Source organism: Chroicocephalus ridibundus, chromosome 15, assembly GCF_963924245.1.
Source record: "Chroicocephalus ridibundus chromosome 15, bChrRid1.1, whole genome shotgun sequence".
Lineage (NCBI taxonomy): Eukaryota > Metazoa > Chordata > Aves > Charadriiformes > Laridae > Chroicocephalus > Chroicocephalus ridibundus.
Window position 1 is genome coordinate 13,197,943 of NC_086298.1, and position 23,461 is coordinate 13,221,403.

The following is a 23,461-nucleotide window of genomic DNA, read 5'->3' on the forward strand; positions in this document are numbered from 1 at the left end:
GTAAATTCCACGTAAAGAGAAATTTTAATTTAGAGCTATTGTTCAGTCAGTAACCAAAGAAATACTCTTCAAATAAGAGTGCTTCAGATCTCGTGGTATGGGAAACCAATAATTACGAGATACAGGGAACAATGCAAGGTAGAATTGCTAAAGGGATTAATTAGCCTTAGCCTAACTAACCACTATAATTGATGCAAATATGCATCTGCAGCCTGCTGAGACATTAGATAGTCATCATACACCTGCTCAGTTTACTAGTGTTGCAGAACACAGCTGTCAGAATAATTTCTGGGTGTTTCTTTTTTTTTTTTTCCTGGAACTCCTTGAGCATAATTGACTGCTGCTTCTTTTGTTGTTCAAAATGTTTTCTTTTTCTCTTTTCTTTTTCTAAACAGCACTTCCATGATGGCAGAAAGGCACAACAACATATTGAAACTTGCTGGAAACAACTTGAAGCAGTAAGTGGAAGCTTCCTCAGATGTGATGTTTAAGTCATTTTTTTATACTGTTTTCCTAGAGATGGTTCCAAACATTATATTTGGAAAAAGAAAAGTGTATGGATAAAAGCTGATTTTTAAAATTTCACTGTCTTAAATACACTGGTAGACATGAAAAAGTATGTTTTCGTAGTACATTTGGCTTTCTTTGGGATCTGTGTTTTATAAGTAGCTTTTCATTTGATATGACTTGAAAAGTGTGCTAAGCGTCGCTGGAAATGCAGGGTCCCTAACGGTCCTATTCAGGTATTCCACTGTAAGCTGAATAGCTTCATGCTCCATGAATAAATTTAATGGGACCGTCTCTTGAGTAAGGTGCTATTTCTCAGAAGTAAATACATTGGAATTGCTGTTCATGTGATGAATGAAAAGTGAGACTGTAAGTAGAGGAGAAGGTAAAGAAAGGGGACATCAGTAACCGAAAGTCCTACTTGCAAATGTATGAATCTTAGTAACTCCCTTGTGCATTATAAAAATGAGGGAGTTAAGTGTTGGTAGTGATTTGTTCTACAAGAGCAGAAGAGATGCTAACAGGGAGAAATACTGAAACACTAGTGCTGTCGGTAGGATCAAGCAGCCTGAAGAAAGGAACAAAAAATGTGTTTCTGGTATCTTTTGTTTTTTGAAATTCTTTAATATGGAAATGTATTCCAATGTAAACAAGTGAGTCTTAAAATCTGACAGTTGTTAAAGCAAATCAATTTAGGGGCAGGGATTGATTTCAGGTAGATTTTGATACCATGTTTCTTTCCCATAATGAAGGCATTTATTTTTCTTTTTAAGAGTAAAAGGCGGTTTGAACGTGATTGCAAAGAAGCTGATCGAGCACAGCAGTATTTTGAGAAAATGGATGCTGACATCAATGTTACAAAAGCAGATGTTGAAAAGGTAAGGCAGAGGGTGGAGAGAGAGACTGTTTGTAAACATGGATGTGATCGGTTTAGTTCCTCAGTCCTGCTGGTAGGATAAAACCTCTGAGGCTTAACGCCTCACTTAAGTCTGTCGGTAGGTTAATTAAAAATCAGGACATCTCTGCAGAGACCTATATTTGCATAAAAATTCTAAAGGGATACAGTCAGTTTTCTTCAGTAGGGTGATAACTGAGTTAACATAGCTGACATGGCTGTAAATGAGCTTGTGCAAAATCAGTTTTTACTAACACCCAGCTTCTGTGGCAGTCAGGTTTGTGAGGGCTCCCTGAGGGGTGCCCGCGGTTACCACATGCTGCTGTTCGCTCTCTGATCCAGGTAGAACTAAACTTCCTGCCTTTTGAGCAACACCTTGAAGATGTCCCCATGTTACTACTTGCAATGAAATATTACCAGGGTTGTTGTTCGTGGTCCTCGGTTTACAGCAGGACAGCTTTTCATGTTATGCAGAATTCTGGAATCCATGCTTGTCACAGTTGGCACATAGCTTTTATTTTAATTTTTCAGTTGCTCTCTGGTTGCACAGTCATTTGTGATTTTTATACATTGATCCCCATTCAGTGGAGCTATTGAACTGATGCTTAATTTTAAACATTCATTTGTTTCAGCATATCCATCTTGAAATATTTTCTCTTTAGTTTGATTCAAAATCGGATGTGCAGAAGGAGGCTTAAAGTTTAAATGTCCAAGTCTAGTGATATTCCTGTAACAAGGAAGCAATGGAGAGGGAGAAAACCTGTTTTAAGTGGCTTCTTTTTTTGGTGTTAAATATCTGCTTAGAAGATTTAGTAATGTAGATCAGAAACACCATATTACAATGTGGAAAGGCAGTTTTGTCTTCCCTGAGTTTGATTCATATAGGTAGAAAAGAGCCAGAACATTTGAAAAGGTTTGTTTCTTAAAAAAAGCAAGGGGGGAAAAAAAAAAGCTAAAGCTTAAAATATACCGAAGACTTTGTTGGAGGGACAAGAAAGGAAACTGAATTATAGGTATGGAATCTTTTCTAGTCCGAGATAGCCCTTGTAAAATGTAGCTCTTGCTCCTCAAGAGGTCTACTTCATTCTATTATTAGTTCAGTCCTGGGAAGCTATCAAATCCAAATTTTTTTTTACGTCTGTGGGATCTTAAGGTGTTTCTAGTACACATCATGGAGCTTGGGTAGCAGATGGTATCAAGGATGCTATTAAAAATGAGGACAGTAAGTGAAAAAAAAAAAAAATCTCTGAAAATTTCCCCAAAGCCTATTGTATATCAAAGGAAAAAATACATCTGTGGTCTTGGAATTTGCTTGGCTATTAGTTGTAAATTCACCATGCAGATTTGATCCTTTGTTGCCTTCTGGATTTGCCAGGGCATTTCAGAGATGAATGCTTGTACAGGATGGTTAAAGATGTAACACCATGTGTGGGTTTTTCTGACGGAGAAGGATCATCTCTGCTTTATCTGTATAAAGTGATTTTTAGAATACGTTTTTTTTTTTCATAGACAAAATTAGGACTTGGCCTAGATTTTTTTTTTTTCCAAAGCTGAGGCCATGTCAAAGGGATACAGATACTTACTATTTGAAATAGAGGGATGAAACTCCTTACTTCTGCATCCCTTTCTAAGGCCTTTTCTGGTGAGAGTGAAAGGCTACATATTGGTGGCAAATCAGTCTGATGGCGTTAAGTAAATTCTGGGAAGTAATGCCTACCCTAGTGCTCTTTTGCTGTAAAGTGAAGGAGAGGCTTCCCTTCTAAATTCCTCTAGCTTTTTATTGAGTGTATTTGTAAATTATTTATTGCAAAATGAGGCTCAGTGGTATCTTGAAAGAAGAAAAAAAAAAAATCCGTTGCAGTTACGTGTGTTGGCTAATCTCAGGAGAAGGCATTAGTCGACTTTCCAATCAGGCAGCAGGGTAGATGGAGAAGGAAAAGGTTATCAAAATGAGTGGAATGTGAAATAATATTACTGAACAGAGAGAACAGTGTTTTCCAAGTGCGTGTGTTAAGCTGGGTTCATCCATGTCAGGCTGTGAATAATGCCTTTTCTTTGCTTCCCTCTGCCCGTGTGACTGGGCCCGCTCTTGCATAACTCCCCAGTGCAAAATAGGACATTGTTTAACCAAGTGCTGCTGTTGGGGCAGCTCTTGCTGCCTCGCTCCGGGGAGATGCAGAAACTGCTCAGCTTCAAATGAAGCAATATGGTGACTTTTACCTCCTCCTTCTATTGCAGCGGTTCTGATTTCTCTTGCTCCTTATGGCTTGGATGCTGCACTCTTGCTTCCAAAGGCTCCCAAAAATCTGTCTGGCCAGGAAAGCAGGCAATTTGGCTGTGTTCAGAGCCAATGCTTTTCACTTTGGTGGACCGAGGTGCTCTTCAAGCAGTGGGATTGGTTGCCCTTGTTTCTTCGGCTTGAGATTGACACCTTGTCTACTTTAGCTTGTACCTGCAAATATGAGCAGACACTAGAGCTATTTTTTGCATCATGCATTATAGAGTAAAGGAATTAAAATTCTGCAGCGATCACGATGACACATACAATCAAAAGAATATATAGCTGCAATTCCCTAATGCACCTAATGCTAAGCTTTAAGAGGCACTGAAATTCTCACATCTCTGTCTTTCAGTTGTTGTAGCCTTTGACAACTACAGCAGGAAATTCTGTGACAGAGGTGTCAGCTGCCAGCACTTAACATGGCCTTGCCTAAGATATTACAGTTTGCTAGGATTAAGTAAGCAGAATAGTTGCAGAGAAACAAATTAAGGATTACTTTCCTCATTTCCTCCAGGACTGTTTCATGAAGGGCCACAGCTGTATGCTTACAGGCATGGCTGGATGTGCAGCATCAGAGTCTTGCACCTAGGTCCAAATGCCTTCTGTAGGACCAGCTCAGGTTTGATATGCAGAGGGCACATGCCTTCTGTGGCCAGTATGTGCTCAATCATCTTTGCAGCTGACAAAGTTGTGTATTTTTTCTTAGAGAGAGCAGGGTGTTTAGCTTTGTTTCCTCCCATCTCCTTTTTTGGAGGTAAGAACATGGAGCAAAAGGCTGCGTTCAGGCTCTGCAATGGTCTCTGTCTTTATGGAGGAATCAAAGGAGTGTGAATTAGGGCCCCTGAGCTCCCTTCCTGTGTTTGCACTGAGACTCTAAATTACCAGCAGCTGATGTTTCCAGAGAGATGTTTAAGTGTCGACGCAAAGGTTTTGTCAGTTCAGTTTAGCAGAGTTGGGGTAGGAAGCTTACTGCGTTGCAGAAAGCTGTACTGTGAAAATATCCTTATAAACTAAGTAAATGGTGCAACATGCTGATGCTGATACCGGGAAGCCTTGTGGGTATCACTGTGTTAGCTTTGTTTGGATCGCAGTGAGATGTGTGCTTTAAAGCAGTTCTCTTTCAAAAACCACAGTGGAGCTGCTTCAGTTTTTTGACCATTTGGGGAAATGGTCGCTGTGAGCAGTGTGGAGCCGGTGTACATATAAGGAAGCGCTCTATTGTCTGTTCCTTCTCTTTAGAGCTGCAATCGCTAAAAAGCTGACATCTTTATGGGATAACGTGGTAGCCAGTGGTGCCTTTGCAGACTTCTTGCAATAAAAAAAAAAAAGTATAAGTCAGCTGTCTTCTCTAAAGGTTTATTTTCAAAGTAGACTCTTCAGGCCCTGTTTTTAAAGAGGAAGAGGCTGAGGCCAGCCATGGGAAGGGGTGGATGCTTTTGCCTCCTGATTTGCACAGCAGTTGAGGGGGAGGACAGCGGTTTGAAGTACTTGGTGTTAAGCAGGATCCGTCCCTTTGCTGAAGAGTAGCACAGTCGTGTATTGGCGTCCTCAGTAATGATTTTGCCAGTGAACAACTTCATCTTTGATAGTAATAAATGAGCGGTGCATGAGTTCCAAGAACTGCTGTCCTGAAGTTGGGGCTCATCACCTTGTTCTGATTTTCGTTCCTGTTATGTTGGGAGGGTTCTTCCACCTTGGGTGGTTTTGAGATTAATGTAAATGCATTGTGGATTTAGAGAGCAGTTTAGTAGTAGTAGATTTAGAAAGACATAAAGTGCAACTTTGACCTTAACTCTCAGAAGTCAAGAAGCTTCTGACACTGCTTAAAAGATGGGGTGATATCTTCTTTTGCTGTGGGTTTTGTCTGACTTATCTTTAGTAAGTCTTCAGCCTGCAACGAGAAAGGACGAGCTTGTATTACAATTTTATTTGTGTCCTGTAATGTTCTTTTCTGGGACAGTGGGGTTTCCTACTGAATTTGCTTTCTTATGTGCTTACAGCTGCTTGAGCTTGTTTCAAGTCAGCTGTTTGTTTGAAATCAAAATTACTCCAAAATTATCCAAACTTAGATCCAAAATTATTATGACAGAATTATCGTTCCTTTCCTTCTTCTCTTCTCTGCCCAATCCTGTCATATCTAAAAACAAAATAAATGAAAAAATTGATGGTTCTACTCCTGTGCTGACTCAGCGATACTTTGGCGTTTTAGATGTGCTAGCCTTTTTTTGTTTGGTGGGTTTTGATTTATTTTTGAAGTGGAGAAAATGAGGGAAATAGTAGTCTTGAGTCCATTGAAATCTCTAGGAGCTTTCCCCAGCGCTCAGACTTTCAGATCAGGTTATGTCTGCTGTATCCAAGTTTTTTGGAGTCCCAAATAGCTAAGATTTGCATAAAGGCATAAAACCTCCTAATATGATATCACCATGACGTTAATTTACTAGTCTGTAAATATAACTGCAGAGAGATACTGACATTTCACACTTGAAGTTTCATTTTCTCTTCTCTCTTCTTATGCCACGTCCCCTGGGTTCTCACCATCTATTTCAGTGCCATGCAAAGAGTCTGTATCTCCCTCCTTACCCGTAGAAGTCACGTCCTCTTACATTGCCTTGGGTAGTTGTGAGCTGAATCACTGGCAGAGTCGTACTGACCACAGATGTAGAAATACTGCCACTTTGAAAGATTCTTGGAATAAGCTCATCTTCCTGCCTGTGCAAGCGCAGTTATGCTGTCAAGTGGTAAAATGCTTTTCCAGCCTGTAGGCTGCTGCGCTGCGGGATGCAGATCTCTTCGTTAAGAATTTACACATCCTTAGAATGAAGGGTGCACCAAGCTATTTTTACTTACTCTGGAGTAATCTCTGATCTGTGTTTCGGCACTATCATCCCGCACACACCGTTTACAGTATGCTTTGTCGGAACAGCAGCCAAGTCCCAACGGAGCTGGATGCAGCGTGAAACCCCACACACAAACAACAGAGTGACATCTCCAGCTCAGTGCTGTTGAATTGTGCGTCACTTGGGTCTTAGTCAATTAAGACTGTCAGCAGTAAACTCTGCAGCATAACCTGAGATTGTGGGTGCCTGTCTTTTGCAGACTATACCTACTTAATGGGCCTAATTTTTCAGGAGATGCTGCCCTGTGACAGTGGGGCTTGTGTATCCCCTCATCCTCCTGTCCACCTCGAGGCACCTACTGGCATAATGAACTTCTCAGCACTTTGGAAAATGTAGTGCCATGCAAAGGTAATGTTAGAAGGTGGACAAGCTCTACAGTGTTTGTGTCATTAATATGGCAAATACATATTGTAGTGAATAGTTGCAAAGGCTTTGCTTTTCCTATACACTGCCGTGAATTTGTAAAAGTGCAGCAGCGGTGTTAGTGAAATAGGCAGGCAAGGTGCGTAAGGCTCGGTCCTCAACATAGTGCGAGAGGGCCTGGCCTGTGCATTTCTTATTCAAGAGTTAGATATTGCATAAGACTTTCCCATGTTCTCTGCGTGGTGGCGAGTTTTACGTACTTCGATTAGGCAGCTGCTTTTCTCTTGCTCCACAAATGGAGCTGGCTGAACCCTTCTGTGTCTTTGCTTATGAGGTGGGTCAAATTTCCCATCAATTTAAGTCCAGTCTTTTCTTGGTAACGTGATTTAAGGCCATTAGATTCGCACTAACATTATTTCTTTGGGTTATGCAGACCCCAGTCTCCTTCCTGAACTGATTCCTTCCTGATGGATGATGTAGTGTGTGAGTGTAGGGAGTCCCTCAGGACAGTCGCTTGCATTTCTGGAAGAGTAAGCTTTGTTTACAACCTGCTGGCTGTGACACTGTATGTAGCAGCTGTTTCCCTTTTGGAATCATGACTAATTTAAGAGCTTTGATCTCTAGTCAATAAAGAGTTAATGACTGCATCAGGAGTGCGTGGAAAACTTAGTAACTACCCATATGTATCCCATGCACACACTGTGTTTGGTGTTAAGAGATCAATAAACAGAAGCACCAGTGAATTTTAGTGTAAGATAAGGAAATCCATGTTAACTTACATTTCTTCTTAGCAGTGTTCCTCTGCAGTAATGCTCTTCCCTAGCAATTTGACTGAGTTCTGTAACACTACAACTCTATTGGGAGGTAAATTGCTAAAGGATCAAACAAGGAGGAAAAGGGGTATGGGGGGGGAGGCTTAAGAGCAACTTCTGAATTAAGGCTCAAGTGCAGTTTGAATCAGAAGTGTAATATAACCAGTGTTCTTAGCTAATGCAAAGCAATTAGTTTATGCTGTACAGCTGGAAAGCTTGTTTACAGTCATTCTGTCAAAATATTAGAACAGATATCTTCACCTGTTGAAGAACTAAGGGAAAATAAAGCAGAGACCTCAGAATTTAGCTCATTGTTTTTAAGTTGTTCAGTTTAAGTGAATGTATTGTACCCATAAAGTTTGTTTTTAAGGCTAGCAAATTCGTACTGGTAACTTTCTTCAGCCCCAACTATCTGTTCTGCATTGGCTGTGTTTGTAAATTCTTCTTGGAGAGAGATGACTAGAACCGTGCCCAGTATTCAAAGTATGAACTAAGCAATCTATTATGCAGTCCTGAAATAATTTCCCTTATTTATATTCCTTACTTACATTTATACACTGCAGAATTTAATTGCTTCTGTTAGTACAACTAAACAGATCTCCAGAAATAATTTAAACATTGTTGGCCACTGCCCCGAACACATCTTTTCTTGTTACCTCCTCCCTCAAGCCCATATAACCTTACACCCACCTTGAACGCCTCGTTCTTTTGTACTGAACTCTTGTTAGGTATCATCATGGAACTGTGTTTCTCCGAGCTATGTGGCGAGCTACTGGATGTTAGCAGGGATTTGCAGCTGGGTCACCCAAAGAGTTTGGATATTTAGTATTTGTGACATAAGAATGGCAGTGCAAGGAGGCAAACTTTTGGATTCAAGGCAGTTATTTCACCCGGGCCTTGGAACAGTGCACCGAGAGGTGCTTCTCTGGTGCATGGTGTGTCAGTGTTTGCAGCTGCTCTTAATTCTTATGTAGTGGTCCTTCTCTTACACATTTAGGCTGCTCTGAACACTTCGCAGACCAAATTGAGGTGATTGGTTGGATGCGATAAAAAAGAAAAAGCAATACACTTTTTTTTACAACCGGGAAATACAGCAGTCAAATTTGTGCAAGGGAGTCTGCAGCAGAACTGAAGTCTGAAGCCAGGCAAGTGAAGTCTTGGGCTCGTTCAATTAAGTAAAAGTTCAGGTAACCTCTGGCTGTCGGATTCCATTAATCAGCAAGCAACTGTGCCTTTAGTCATGCTGCAGGAGTGGTCATAAGAGTATAGGACTGGCACAGTTCGGTGAGTCCTTGTTGCAATATGATGTTATTTATTAGTTTTATATATATGTATACACACACATACACACGTATATAATATGTATACATATATATATAATTATTAACCAGAGCAATTCAAGAGCTGTGTTAGAACCCTGTGCAGTGTGCTTACTTGGTTACTGTCCCAGCTCCATTAATTTGGTCCATATTTCTCATTAGAGCTTCAGTGGTGTTTTGTTGCTATAGTATATCTAATATATACTAATATAGTATATATTGGTGAGCACTTTTATAGTCTGGCAGAATTATGTGGAATGCAACTGCACTAGATAACAGTTCCCAAGATCCGGTGATGAAGATTTTTCCATCCCCTGTCAGTGGTTTGCTCATTTGTGTATTGTATTCAGCCAAAGGATTTCAGGGATTCTCAGGGTTTTTTTTTCTCACCACTTCTAATGTTAAAAGTAAGGATTTTTCCATTTGTGATTTTTCTGTTTGTTATTTTGTGCCCCGCATTCTAACTTCCTACTTTCAGAAAAGCAAATTTCAAAATCTTTTTCTGCTTGCCTGTTGATAGACCCCAAGCTGGTTATTGTAAAATAGTAAACAATGGAGCTTGATTTGGAGGCTGTGTAAATCAAAGCCTGAAATCCTGGCCCTGTTTTGAAGTCCGTGGCAGAATTCCTGCTGTTATTAATGATTCTGCAAACGCTGCCAGTGTTGCTGCTACCAAGAGGCGCCCCATTGCTGGTCGTGCTGGTGCCCGCTCGGGACAGAGAGCGATTCTATGTGAGGTTGTCTGCGGAGGGGGCACCAGAGCCTGCCGCTGAAAAATCTGTGAGCAATTGAAAGCATTCCTGAAATTGGTGAAGTGTTTCTGAGTCTGCCTTTATCATTAAGTTATTTTGAAAGGATTGGGTAGTTGAGGGGGGGGGCGGGGGTGATTTTTTTTTTGTGTGTTTGCATTTTAGTCTGATCTTGGGTTTACCAAAGACAGATCTATTTTGGCAGGCAGTAGTCTGTCAGTGACGCATCTCACATGCTGTCTGGGTTTAAAAGAAAAGGAGGGGTTGGGGACAGGCAAAAAGAAAGAAAGAAAGAAAACTACACCAAAGTTTCGACTGGAAACTCTGCCATTCTGGACAAGAGCAACTGCTGAGAAGTTGAACTGTTCCACTTAGTGTGGATCGGCTGAATAGCAGCCAAAGCTTTTTTCTGCCCTTTTCAGTTATTCATATCACTCCCACCATAACAGCCTTGAGGAGCTGCATTTTTTGTCTGTGTAAACCCAGAAGACAGTGTGTCTATTGACCCTCTTGCTGTTTCTGGAATGTGTCTTAGAAAATTGTTCTCAGCAAAATATCCTTCATTCTTTTCTGTATTGGAGACCAAAATGGTAGAAAGTGTACTTGTTGGGTGTTTTTTGTTTGTGTTTTTTTTTTTTTTTTTTTAAATTTCTCCTACACTTAGTCACCAGTTGCTTTTCATATCAAACCGGATTTTGGAGGGAGAAGGTGTATCCAATAATGCCATACAAGGATTTGTTTTTTTTGAGTTCTCTCGGAGGCAGCATGTAATGGATAGCGGCTTATTAACATTTTCTCACACCTTCAGGATCGACAGTGCCCATCATAAAGATGTATGTATCCCCTTTCTCTGTTAAATTTTCCTTTTCTGACCACTAGTCGAAGGCATAAAGTGCTAGGATTGATTTCAGATCAGTATATAAAGCTTTACTAGTTTTGCGTGTTTGAAAGGATGATGGAGAACTTTCCCTGCCCGTAATTCTGTTGTCTCATTCTGATACGCAATGATTACTTTAGTTGCATCATATTGCTAAGCTGTGGATTTTTCAAGCAGGTGATGAGTAGGTTCAGATTAAATATATTCCCTTAACATGGGTTACTTCAGAGTGAAAGGGTTGCAGGGTTAACTTTCTTCCAATTTCTTATTTTAAAGGGTAAAGAAATACTTCCATAAGTACTTTCTATATGAAGGATTTTAGAGCATCAATGTCCCACCCTGGTATCCATCACTTAGCTGAGACCTCCCATCTCTGGATTCCTGGTGGAATCATTTAAACGTCTGGAACTAACTTTTGGTGCTCTTTGAAAGTCTGGGTTTTGCAACTCAGTGGTTAGGGAGAAAATCTGCAAGAAATGTGATTAAAATAATCTTGAGGAATAATGTTTGTTTTTTTCCTGCTACCTTGTCGAAGAGATAGAAGCCGTAGTGCGTGTTGCCAATTCATGTGGCTATTGAGTTTAGTGTTGTTTTTCACATAACGGAAGTGCTCTTGAGGCCTGACTTTTTTAATTTTTTTTTTTTTTTAAAGCATTGAAGACAGCCGCAGTTCTACCAGTTTTAAGAATCAACATTTTGAAAGTTACTACTGCCCTGCAGTTAGCTAGTGCCCTGCATTCTTCCCCATCAACTAGTAAGGTTGTGTAAAGGAAGGAAAAAAGATTGGTTTTGATTATGTTTAATGGCAATTCAGTGAGAGAACAGGTCGTACATAATAAGCCTTACCTGCTGCTACTGTGGTTTTGACGAGTTCAGTGTATCAGAGCTACACTTCCTTTACCTTGAGTTCTCTTTCAGAGTTAGTTATACAAAACACTCCTCTGGTGTGATTGTGTATAAATCCGATTGCCGTGGTGGTGGAAACCTGCAGTTTACCCATATACTCGTTGCAAGGTTAATGGTGCTGCAGATACTGGGCTGTCATTCATGCTTGGGAGCTCTTGTCTTGATGAGACGTGCATTGTCATATGTGACCTTTTGGTTTTGTTGCTGCCATGTGAGTTCAGAGAAGAACTGCCTTAACACAACCAGACTTTGGAGAAGATGCAATATGTGTACACAGTGCGTGCGTTTATTTGGGGACAAAAAGATGTTACAAAGGTATGTTCCGGGAGAGAGTGTGCAAAATCTGTGTGTCTTTTGCAAATGTGTGCAGAAGCATGCATTTGAAAGAAAACTGCTTTTTTTCCCCACAAATCCCTCACATGTATATACCCTTTTCTGCTTTTTCATGATGCTGAAAGGTGACCTCATTCTTTCTTCCTTTCAAGAGCAGAGGGAATTTTTTGGTGCATTACAAGTACCTGGCCTTGACATCTCTTACAGCCGAGTAATCTGGCAGTCTGTAGATCTGGATCGTGGTTTCGCATGTGGTGCTGGAAACATGAGCTCTGCTCAGGCATCCCTGCCCAGTTAAAGGAAAGAGGATTGTTGACTGAAAGCTGTGTTGCAGTACCATCCTCTTATATCTGAAATCATGGTCTGGTTTTCCAGAGACCGTGACTCCCAAAGCCTTTCCTCCTGAAAATACTGTTCAGATCAAATATTTTAACATTAAGAAGCCCCCAAAAAAACCTTCTCTGAAGCTGTTTGCATGCTCAAGTGAGCAGTAAAGAAGTCAAAAATTTATTTTCTGTAAAGCTCAACTATAAATTACTCCTGAAATAGCTCCTCTGACTCTGTGCAGCTCCAGGCCGCTGCATCCATTACTCTGAATGTGAAACTCAACGTCAACTCATTTTTATCATTCTGTGCTTCAGCAGAGTGCAGGAACATAGCTATAAAATATAATTCTGTTAGTACTAGAAGTGATAATGTTAGAGTAAGTGACATACTAAAATGAAGTAATAAAAAAATTCTAGACTTTTAAAAAATATTTTTATTTTAAGATCCAAATACCTCATTGGAAAAAATATTTAAACTGTTTGAAGCTTGCCAAATGCATTAAATGGCCAGGAGAAACAAAACATCACTGGGGCGCTCATACAAAAATTCTTGGTTTTGGAATGTACCCAATTTTACTTACTCATCTGCTGCCCCCTCTTATTTGGGGCCAGTTAAGATCGTTTTGGAAACCAAGCATCTGCCCCTGTATACATGCAGCTCAGACTTACTTTGCTCACGTCCAGCCAATGAGCTCGCTCATGGAAGTGGACTCTGATGGCTTAATGTTTGCTGGATCTGCCTGGAAATGGGTAATAATGGATTTCTTGTTTTTCTGCTTCAACAATAGAGTCAAGGGACAAATTCCTGAGTTGTGCTATTTAAAAAGAAAAAGGGACAGCTGTATGAGTGGGACTGGGGCTGTTGTAGAAGTCAGCTCAGACAATGGGTTGCTCTTAGGTAGATGACGAGAATGGGCCTCACAAATGGATATTGATCTGTAGCAGCTGGGTCTTGAGGAAGGGGTTGGGAGACAAGCGTACGTTACTCTTACAGCTGTCCGCTTTTCCATGGCTGACTTTGTTTTGCTCATAAATTTGTGTTTGTAGTACAAGGCTGTATTGTTTTCCACTCATATTTAATGTAGCTATATATGAGTGTGTGGACGATGAAGTTTAATAAGCTATATAGCACTTGGGCAGAAAAAATGATTGATATGGCTTCTTGGAGTGTCACTGCAGCAGGTAGATTTTCTGAAGTGATATACGCATCCTTTACAGGAGTTAGTGGACGGTTAAAACTCCTGGGAAACAAGCAAAGTTGAAAGCCTGTCTTGTATTGGATTTATTTATTTGGTTATGGTCTCAGTCTTTTCCATTTGGTGCTACTGTTTCATCTCCTGTTATGCACTTGGTGCCAAAGCATTTTTTCATTGTGCTTGAATTATTTTTGTAGAAAGAATGTTGAAGGGGATCTAGGAAATTTCTACAGCTGACTGTGTATGCAAAAGAAATAGCTGAATTGAGGTGAAATAAATTATTAGGTGAGATGTGCGAGCTGGACAAATGGAAGGGAAGCCTATTTCTTTGCAAATTGAGATTTGAAACCTTTTGGCAGAATTTGTTGACTTCCAGTTATGATTACTAAAATGTTCCATGATTTGGTATTTCGTGGATTTATTGTCAGGAAACTACTGTCTGCTTGGAACAGTTCAAAGAATAATCCCGTTCTGAACTGTTTTTAATGGGAGTCCACTTAAAATATGCCAAAATTATTTGTTGTGGTGTTTTCCCTGAAACACCCCAAAGTGCTGTAAGTGATTTTTAAAGCAGTCTTTCTCTCCCTTTTCTTAAAGGGGTTATTCTGAAATTGAGGAGGTGATTGGAACATAATACCTTCTGGACCCACACAGCATTGTTCAAGGCTAGGTTGGGAACGGAGGGTGAGGAGGCTCCATGAGTGCCTGAAAAATGTGTGCAAACTCAGGATATTTTAGATTTCCAGAGCCAAATCCTAGGCTCACTCACTCCGGTCGGTTGCAAAGTTCTCCCTGGAGCAAGGATTTGGTCCGTGGGAGTGGGCATGGTCGAGCAGGGGGAGCAGCAGAGCTCCGGCCAGGTGACGGCAAAGTGGGAGAGAGGGAGCTGCAGCAGGTGGATGCAGGACAGGGAGCGAAAGCGTGTGGGTGCAGGGAGCTGGGTAGGGAGGGAAGAGAAGGAAGAGTTGCCGTATGAAGGCCAGCAGCAAGGAAGGAAAAGGCAACTAAAATAAACAGATGGTAGAGGCGGTAAGGGAATAATATTGGGCAGTGGAACAGATAACAGAAGGCCTTGGGAAGCAGAACTGTAAGAGGAATCTGAAAATGTAAAAGGGTCACTCAGGGACAGATTGTTCTAGGGAAAGAAGGGAGGTTAATTGCCCTCTGCTATGCTGGGTAGCAAAGCAAATAATCTGTGTGGGTAAAAATAGGAAGGGAGTCGTGTCTCAGCTGCTACTAAGGCTCCCCTTTCCTTGTGCACTTCATGCCAGCGCTGTTTGAGGAACTGTAGAAAAAGGACTTTGCAGAGAGCACAGTGGGAGCACAAGTTAAAATGTTTTGTCATGATTATGTTGGCTAAGGCATGTGAAATGAGACAAAACCGTGTTGGTTTGGGTTTTTTTTGTGGTTTCCCTTTCCCTCTAAAATACTGCTAGCCAACAGGTAAGTAGTTCGTTAGAGAAAAGCAGGTGCCATCCAATGGGGCATACAGTGGAGCAAGAAGAGCGACCGCAAGCGTACAGAAAACGTGTGTGCGTCTTAAGTGGGCTAGTAGAGGGGCAAACTTGTTTTGATGTTTTACCTGCAGTACAAACAGAGGTTGTTCATGGAATGCAAAATGGCTCATGGAAAGAGCATGTTGTAACACAAGAAAGGAACTGCAGCAGTGTGCATGCTGCAGGCTTGTGCTCAACGTGCATGAACTGTTTCACAAAATAGGACTAAACCACAAGCTGAAGTGTTCAGAGACCCATATGCTGTTTCTTGTGCTGCCTACTGGTAAGGATAGTCAGATGAGGAGTAACACAACACAATTTCTTTCCCTGTAGTATAAACTATAAATTTCTTTTGGCATTTCTTTAGGCAAGACAGCAAGCTCAGCTACGACATCAAATGGCAGAAGACAGCAAAGCTGAATATTCTTCCACTCTACAGAAGTTCAACAGTGAGCAGCATGATCATTACTACACACACATACCAAACATCTTCCAGGTAAGGGTCACTGGCACTGGTCTAGAGCAGCTCTTAATCTTGTGATAAGAACAGAGGGGCATATTGCACATCGTCTCAATTCTATGACCCTGTCTCTTATTTTTTGGTGACTTTTGTCACTGTTAGCAAATTTTGTATGCAGTCTGCCAACACAAGATGGAGAGCTCGTTAGGATAAATTGTCCCTTTCTCTTAGAGTAGATACCAAGTGATAATATATGAGGAAGATGACATGAATTGTCATGACACATTACGATAGTCTTTGGAATCCTCACAATCTTCCTCTGTTAAACTCTTGTGTCCATGCATCTGGGGAATGAGAGCATTCATTGCATTGTTGAGGCAGGAGTCAGCTGGGCATCATTAAATCTGTAAAGCCTCACAGCCCTTTATAACCCGTCTTCAAATCAGACTTCACAGATGTTTAAATTTTAAACCACAGTAATTCTGTACCAGTGAATGTCAAAGGGTTTAAGCAAGCTTGCTGATTATGCCTTAGGGGGCCTAAAGAAAGACTGTAGAGAAAGAACAAAAAAGCCATCAGATTTATATTGACTGAAGATCTGGGTTTGTGCTTGACTGAACCTTAGAGAGATTAATGTAGTAGAGCAGTTCTAAATGACTGTTCCGTTGTAATGAGTCATAAGCATCAGAAGTAGAAAATACAACCTCTTTAAGGGAGAAAATGTCACGTGCTTATCATCTGATGAGAAATAACTGATATTTGCGTAGCAATTACGCATTTTATTATCCCTAGCTGCAGCTTCTTAGCTCAATGGACTCTTTTGCTTCATGGTGTTTCAAACCAATGTCTTGAGATAAATTATCCGTGGCATCCGATATAAAATTTTTGCAATGTATTTGTATTTAGTGCTAGATCTGCTAAGTGCTGTGATTTGCAGGTGAGCATGCTTAAAGTACTGCGGATGTATCCTTTTCACTACCAGTGCACCAGTAAGCTCTAGTGCTTCCTTTCAGATGCTGAAATAAGTCGCTTTGTAAAGAATTTGTGTTGCTTGTGGATCAGTCAAAGCAATGGGGATTTTTAAGCTGACAGTGCTTCCTAAGATTGCTGCAGTCTAATGTGAAACAGGCTGTTCCTGTTCATGCCCTTCTGTATCCTGGTATAATCTGTCACAATAGCATTATACCACATCCAGTTTCCCTCTGTTGTAAATGAGAGGCCCGTGGAATCTATACTGGAGACTGTGGCACTGAATCCATTGAGCAACAGGGAGCATGTGTTGAGGAGCCCTGGTGTGAACAACACGTGATGTATAGGACTGCCTGTAAACCAAAAATTACCTCCTAAGGAAAACGAAAAATGTCAAGATTTTTGTTTGCTTGGATTCTGCAGTGGAATGAAAATAAGATCTTTCAGAACATGCACAGAAAATGAAAAAACTTCTTGTTGCAGAAATTCTCTTAAAAGCCTGAGGAGCCATCCTTACAAGTCTAAAGCTGGGGTTTTGACAAATCAGCATTTTTTAACATAAAAAGTGAATTGAAAAATTCCCAGGAGGTGTAACAGAGATTACTTTTAGAATGGCATTTTGATGTTTGAGGGAACAATATCACTTGGTGCCTTCGTGAGGCTGTCCTAGTTTGTTCTTAAAAATATGTTTAAACCATAACTTTTGAAGCAGCTGATGTGTGCTGGGGAAAAAAATGGGTTGAAACTGTGAAGTTAATTTTGATATTTGATCTGAATGAAATGTAATGTTTTAGAAAATACAAGAGATGGAGGAAAGAAGAATCGTGAGGATAGGTGAATCCATGAAAACTTTCGCAGAGGTCGATCGCCAAGTGATCCCTATCATTGGAAAGTGTCTGGATGAAATAACAAAGGCTGCAGAATCAATTGATCACAAGAATGTAAGTGTTGGGTTGTTTGGATTGTTGATTGTCATCTTTAGTATTGTTCACTGAGATATGGAGACTTAAATCCTGGGTCCAGGCTGCAGCACAAGAGCTTTATAGTTACAGAAATAAAACAAACAATGGCTTCTTGTCCCAAGCTACTTTGTCTGAGGCAGGATGTGCTCAGATTATTTCCCAAATCTGCTTAACACCCAGAAATGCCTCTACTTTTTATTTTAATTTTTTTTTCCTTTTAGGAATATTCTCTCACTTACTAGGATAATTACTTCTTGAAATCCCGTAAGTGAAAAATGGGCTTCTGCGTAGAATAAGGAGGATGGTGGGCATAATTCCAGATACTTAATAATCCCCAGTTCCTGTTCAGATGGGTTCTATGCCTAATAGTCAGAAAACTAAATGTTGCAGAAATATCTTCATTCCAGTTAGTTTTATAATAATGGAAGTATTTAAAGTATTTGCTACATAAATTATTGCAAACAATCTGGCAAAATTTCTACCGTAAAATCTTTGTTTGCAGATTTGAGGTTTGGTAGCAATCTGTAAATGAGCTCTCGCATATCTTGATTTCTGAACATCATTGTAGCATTAAAAAGAAGCCTTCCTGATAAAAAGGCTGATAAGGAGTCTGGTTGAGCTTCTTGATGTACAGTTAGCATGAGGGCAAATGTGTTTTCTATTTTGTTTTCAGAATGATCTGCTCCCTTCGTAAATGAAGTCGCCGCTTGCTCTTTCAGCCCTTCTCATGGATCACATTAGTGCTTCAAATACAAACAGCATGTGTCTTGCTGGCTGTTTGAATTTCCCATACGTTTTTTGCACTGGAATCTTTTCTGAGCTATTCAGTCCCCAGAGCCCGGAGACTGCCATTAATTGGCGGCATAAGCCTCAGGCTGAAGCTTTGAAATGAATCCACTACTTTCTGCTCAGCAATTGCTCTCACAGAGAGCAGCATAGGAAACCAAATAATCTGAAAATGACTCTTTCAGGGTGGGAGAAGGGAGAGTTGGGGCACAGATTTCCATGTTAGAACAACGTGCCGTTCTTGAGGTATGGCTTTTGGTGCTGCATGGTGAAATCGTCTTGGGGAGATTCCTAATCTAAGCCTACAACTGCTTGAATCCTCAAGTGAGGTCATAGCAAAACACGCTTAAGCGTGTGTTTGAATCAGTTTGAATCAGACTTAAGCGAGGTATTTGAATCAGTGTTAATTTTATATTCAAGTAGTCTCTCTTGTACACAGTTAAGTCAGATTGATGGCTTGTGCACAAGTACGACACCACAAAATGCTGGCTTTGAGCATGGATAACTAAGGGGTCTCCTGTAAACACCATGCGAACAAAAATGCATTTAAACAGATTTGTTATATCTGAGCAATTACAAAGGGTTTAGCACGTTCTATCTGGAAAACAGTTACATGCATAAAGGATTCTCTTTTCTTAAATATCATCAAAGATTTTTTTTTTCATCTATGGAACGGTAGTTTATAACTTTCTTGATTCTGATAAGTGATATGTTTGTTCCTGCCCTTCTGTAGTGTGCAGGTCCTGTCACTTTATAAGGATGGCCATAAGTGCACACATGAGCAATTTAAAGGCTGTATTTTCTCTTATTTCCAGGTAATATACTGTGTTTGCCACTAATGCAGAGTATTACCTGTTTGCAAGGGCATGTAGCGATAGGACGAGCGGCAATGGTTTTAAACTAGAGCAGGGCAGGTTTAGATTAGACATTAGGAGGAAGTTCTTTACGCTGAGGATGGTGAGACACTGGCCCAGGTTGCCCAGAGAGGTGGTGGAGGCCCCATCCCTGTAGACATTCAAGGCCAGGCTTTATGAGGCTCTGAGCAACCTGATGTAGTTGAAGAGTCCCTGCTCACTGCAGGGGTTTGGACTAGATGGCCATTAAAGGTCCCTTCCAAGCCGAAAAAATTCTATGATTACAGCAGACCGTTGCCATCTCACCTCTTAACATTTTAAGAAGCAAGTTTGGGCTCTCTCAGGCTACTGTCAGAAGAGCTTCTCCTTTTCCTCAAAAGGTTCAAATTCAAGGTTGTCTCCTTTACTCATCTTTTTCAAGTGTGGAAAACTTTGCATAGGGAAGTCAACTAGATCTGTGCTGTAGTCAGCTTTGAGGTCAGATTCCAGGGAAGTTGACTGCAAGGACAGCCAGTGATAATATAGCTAGTACAATGGTGAGCAAAACCAAGAGCCTGCTGAGCAGGAAAAGCTTTGTGTGAAACTCTGGGCCCACATGTGTTTCCCAGCTGGGAGGAGATCTCCAGGATCTGGTAATCATAAACAAACATACAGTATTGCCAAACTTGAAATGTGTAAGGTCAGACACTGTGACACTGACAAAAGGCAGTGCTGCGTTTGGAGTTCTTATTTAGCTCTTGCTATTCTTTGGTTTTATTTTCACATACAGAGTTACTAAAGAAGGCGGGAGGTTAAATGAAAGCTCCACTCTTTGTGTGGTAACTTCAGTTGAGAAACCAGATCTTTAAATGGAACAGCCACAACTAATACAGAAGATGTATTGGTCAGAAAGAAAAAAAATATTAAACACCAATTCTAGTAATTTACCTTGTGTACCAAACTGTGTGACAACTCTAGCTGAAAGGATGTAACAACCTTCAAGTTCTGCAGCTTTTTTTTTGCTGTGAGTAAAATATTACCAGCTGACGGTAAGACGTTACTGTTTAAAAAGGAAAAAAAATAATAAAAGCGGCAGAACTTTGCACTTCAAGGAGGTGTGTTGCAGCTTTTTATTATCAATTTTCAGCTTTGGGTAAGTTTATTACAAACATCAGCCTATGAAGGTGGGTTCCTGTGGTATCTGTGAACCACTATGATTTCTAGTGGCAGAATTGTGTAATACAGTAGTAAGGAAGGATGTATTTCTATAATGACTTTGAAACTGTGGAAGTGCAGACTGTTTCCCACGGCTGGCTCCGTGTTCCCTCCCTCTATGGATGCTAGCAGGATTCTGGAAGATCGCTTTTATTCCAGGGCCCCTATTCCGTCAGAAAGTGTTAAGAACCAGAATGACATATGGGACAGATTTAATACTTTCTATGTTCTCTGCAGTTTAAATGTTACAAAGTTATGCGTCATGCCCACTTGCAAAATGGCCAGCTTCAGGTCATGCTGCAAGGGTAAGCTGTAGTGACTGCGAGGTGAACCTATACAGAACTTGCTTCAGAAGGCTCTAGCAGCAGATAAAATTAATTTGTTACGGACTTTGGAGTTCCTGTTATGACATTATCTCTGTGATATATGGAGCATGCTGGTTATTTTAAGCTCTATTGTAGTGGAAGGATGTTTTGGCTAAATGGAAGGAACGCTGTAAAATTAAGAGGAAAAAATGAAAAGCTCTGCGCATAGGATAAAATATCCACAGATTATTTAATGTAACCTTGTGTATGTTTATAGTCTCTTCCTTCTTCATCTTGCTTTCGTGAGTATTATTAAAAATCTCTTCAAATGTTTAGATCTGAGGAAGTTTTAATGTCAAACTAGGATGAGATAGAGGAAGGTGTTGTTCTGCCTCCCTAAAAGTTGTGTAGGAATTTCGCAGAGCACCTGAGAGTTTGAGGATCTTAAACCTTAGTTTTCTTCACAATCCCCTGCAGACTTTTGCAAAGCTTTTCCTATACCTGTGTTTTGCTCAGTTGTGCCTGGCCTCTGGATATGTTTATATCCCACTGGATTTCTCATGAATAGTGTTTTACCGACAGACATAAGCAGAATCTGTGAAATGCCTTCAAAGCAACAAGTTCATCTTTTTTGCCTGAAGAGGATGGTGATAGATATTTGTGTGCTGTGGCACAGTTTCTTTAATGATCTTAGAAGAAAACTGTTAGAACAATATAACATAAAAAAGGCCTCTTACCAAGAAGTCAAGTAGATAAGTGTGTTAAAATAATTTTTTTTCTGAGTCCATTAGATTTAAATGCATTTGAGATGCTGGAATGCATTTGGCAATTTGGAAGTCTGAATTTGAGCTTATTTATAATTAATTGCATTTGTGGACCTAACCAGGAAAAATGCTGTATATTGTATATATTGTTCTAGCTCTGATATATATTTTTTTCCCTTCTGTCAAAAAAAAAAGGGGGGGGCGCAGCAAAACCATTGTACACGGTGGACAGACAGTATGTGGCTGACTTGCATCTAACACTCCTAGTAGTGCCAAAAGGGAATGTGGCTTTAATGACAGTGCATGGAGTTCCCAGCCTCCCGCACCAAGGTGTCGGGCTACTTGCATGACCTTGGACTGCTCAGTTGTTGGGTAAAGCTCGTAAGATAAACTCCTGCCATTTACTGTAGATGAGTTCACGTGCATCGACTTGTCAGCTTGGGGCAGTGTGATTGCTCAAGAGCTCCTTTATATGGGAGAATTTATTGGGATTTTCCACTAGTTTGCCTACAGCTGCACGCCCGGCAATTCTATACGTTAAATCTTGTTATGAGTCACTAAAGTTATCTGTTCGGTTACTGCAATCTCATTGCTTTTCTAGTCAGTAAAGTTAATAGCAATAAGCTCTTAGTCATTTTTACCAGTAGACATGAAAAAAACCTTAAAAGGTGTTTGTATCAGAATTCTGATTTTTGTGTGTAAACAAAACAAAGGGGGCGAAACCATTGTTGGGTTGGGGTGAAACTCCAGGGTTCTGCACCTCAGTGGAAGGTTGGAGTGAGGAGACCTGAGTTTACTCTTCCTCAGCATCATCTTTAGTTAACTACAGTGACCCATGCTTTATGGTCTTTAAGCAGAAGGTGAGAGACTTGTATCGATCCCGGGCCCTGGAAGGGTGTTCGTTCCCGGGAATGAGACCGGTCCCTGTAAAGGCTGGTTCGTGCATGGGCAAACTTTCTTGTCCTTGTACTGTTTTTCTATGGTACCAATTAGATGACAGCCCTCATCGGCGATGTTTATACTTGTACTGGATCTGTCCCATTTCAGGATTCACAGCTGGTAATAGAAGCCTTTAAATCCGGGTTCGAGCCTCCGGGAGACGTCGACTTTGAGGACTTCACGCAGCCAATGAAGCGGACTGTCTCGGAATCCAGCCTTTCCAACTCAAGAGGGGATGGGAAGTCTGAGCCGAAGTTCGGTGGCAAGTCCAAGGGCAAGTTATGGCCATTCATCAAGAAAAATAAGGTACTGACTTGCAAACTTGAGCTTGGTGCTAGTATATGTATAGTAAATAACCTCTGTCTTGTCTAATAATCCTGGCAATTACAATTTTTTAAAGAGAATTTTAGATTCCGAAAGTTAATAACTGATGTCTTAATATGGTGTTTTGTTGTAGTCTTTGGTTACTTAAGTTTCTTTATATCTTGAAATATTTTTTTTCTTGTATAATTTCTTTAATTACGTTTAATTATATTAATTTAACTTAAGTTGTCACGTCTCTGCCATGGTCCATTTCTGTTCCTAACTCAGAGAAAGAATTAGAATTGTATACCACTTACCTAGTGCCATGTGCGCTAACTAACATCGTTACTTTTGGGAAGCTTTAATGTGGCATTACTGTTTTGACACTTCTAAAACTCTCCTTGGCTTTTCATTTGCATTATCTTTTCAGTCTGTCCACTGGGTTCAGCAGTTGGGTGGCTGGGAACAGGGAATTGCTGCGATTCATTCTTGTTAAGCACAACTAATGGAGCATAACTAACTGAGCAGTTGACTTCCTAAAAGAACCATATTAACTTATGTATCCATTAAACCTTTTTCATTTCACTGTCATATTTTACACCACAATGCATGGCGACATTTCTCTGGGGTTACCAGAATGTGTCAGGGTGACTGGACTAAACTGGTTTTCAGTAACACTGATGGAAGCCCAGAGTAGCTTTGTGGTTTTGATCTCACCCTTGCTCTGACCCTATGAAACCTCTTCTACTAATGCCAGAGTCAAAAGATCTACCTGTTCAAAATGGATCATTCCTGTTGCGCTGGTATATGAGAGAACACGGCTGTCTGGTGCTTACATCAGTGTAGCCAGAAAAAAACCAACCAGGACTAACTCCTGAGCAAATTGGCAGAATAATTTGTAGAAGTGAAGTGTGATGCGCATTACTGAGGTATGATTTGAAAGCAGGAAGGAATGTGGTTTGTTGTTT

General features: G+C 40.5%; 1 protein-coding gene across 11 annotated transcripts in view; it reads left to right on the top strand.

Annotated features, from left to right (window-relative positions):
- FNBP1 (formin binding protein 1) overlaps positions 1-23,461 on the top strand; it is a 99,231-nt gene that overhangs the window by 52,528 nt on the left and 23,242 nt on the right. For all 11 annotated transcript variants that reach the window (XM_063353387.1, XM_063353384.1, XM_063353385.1 and 8 more), the window contains exons 5-9: positions 396-458; positions 1,281-1,385; positions 15,325-15,453; positions 17,181-17,327; positions 22,299-22,496. In XM_063353387.1, the coding sequence (XP_063209457.1) occupies positions 396-458; positions 1,281-1,385; positions 15,325-15,453; positions 17,181-17,327; positions 22,299-22,496 (642 nt within the window). The remainder of the gene's footprint in view (positions 1-395; positions 459-1,280; positions 1,386-15,324; positions 15,454-17,180; positions 17,328-22,298; positions 22,497-23,461) is intronic.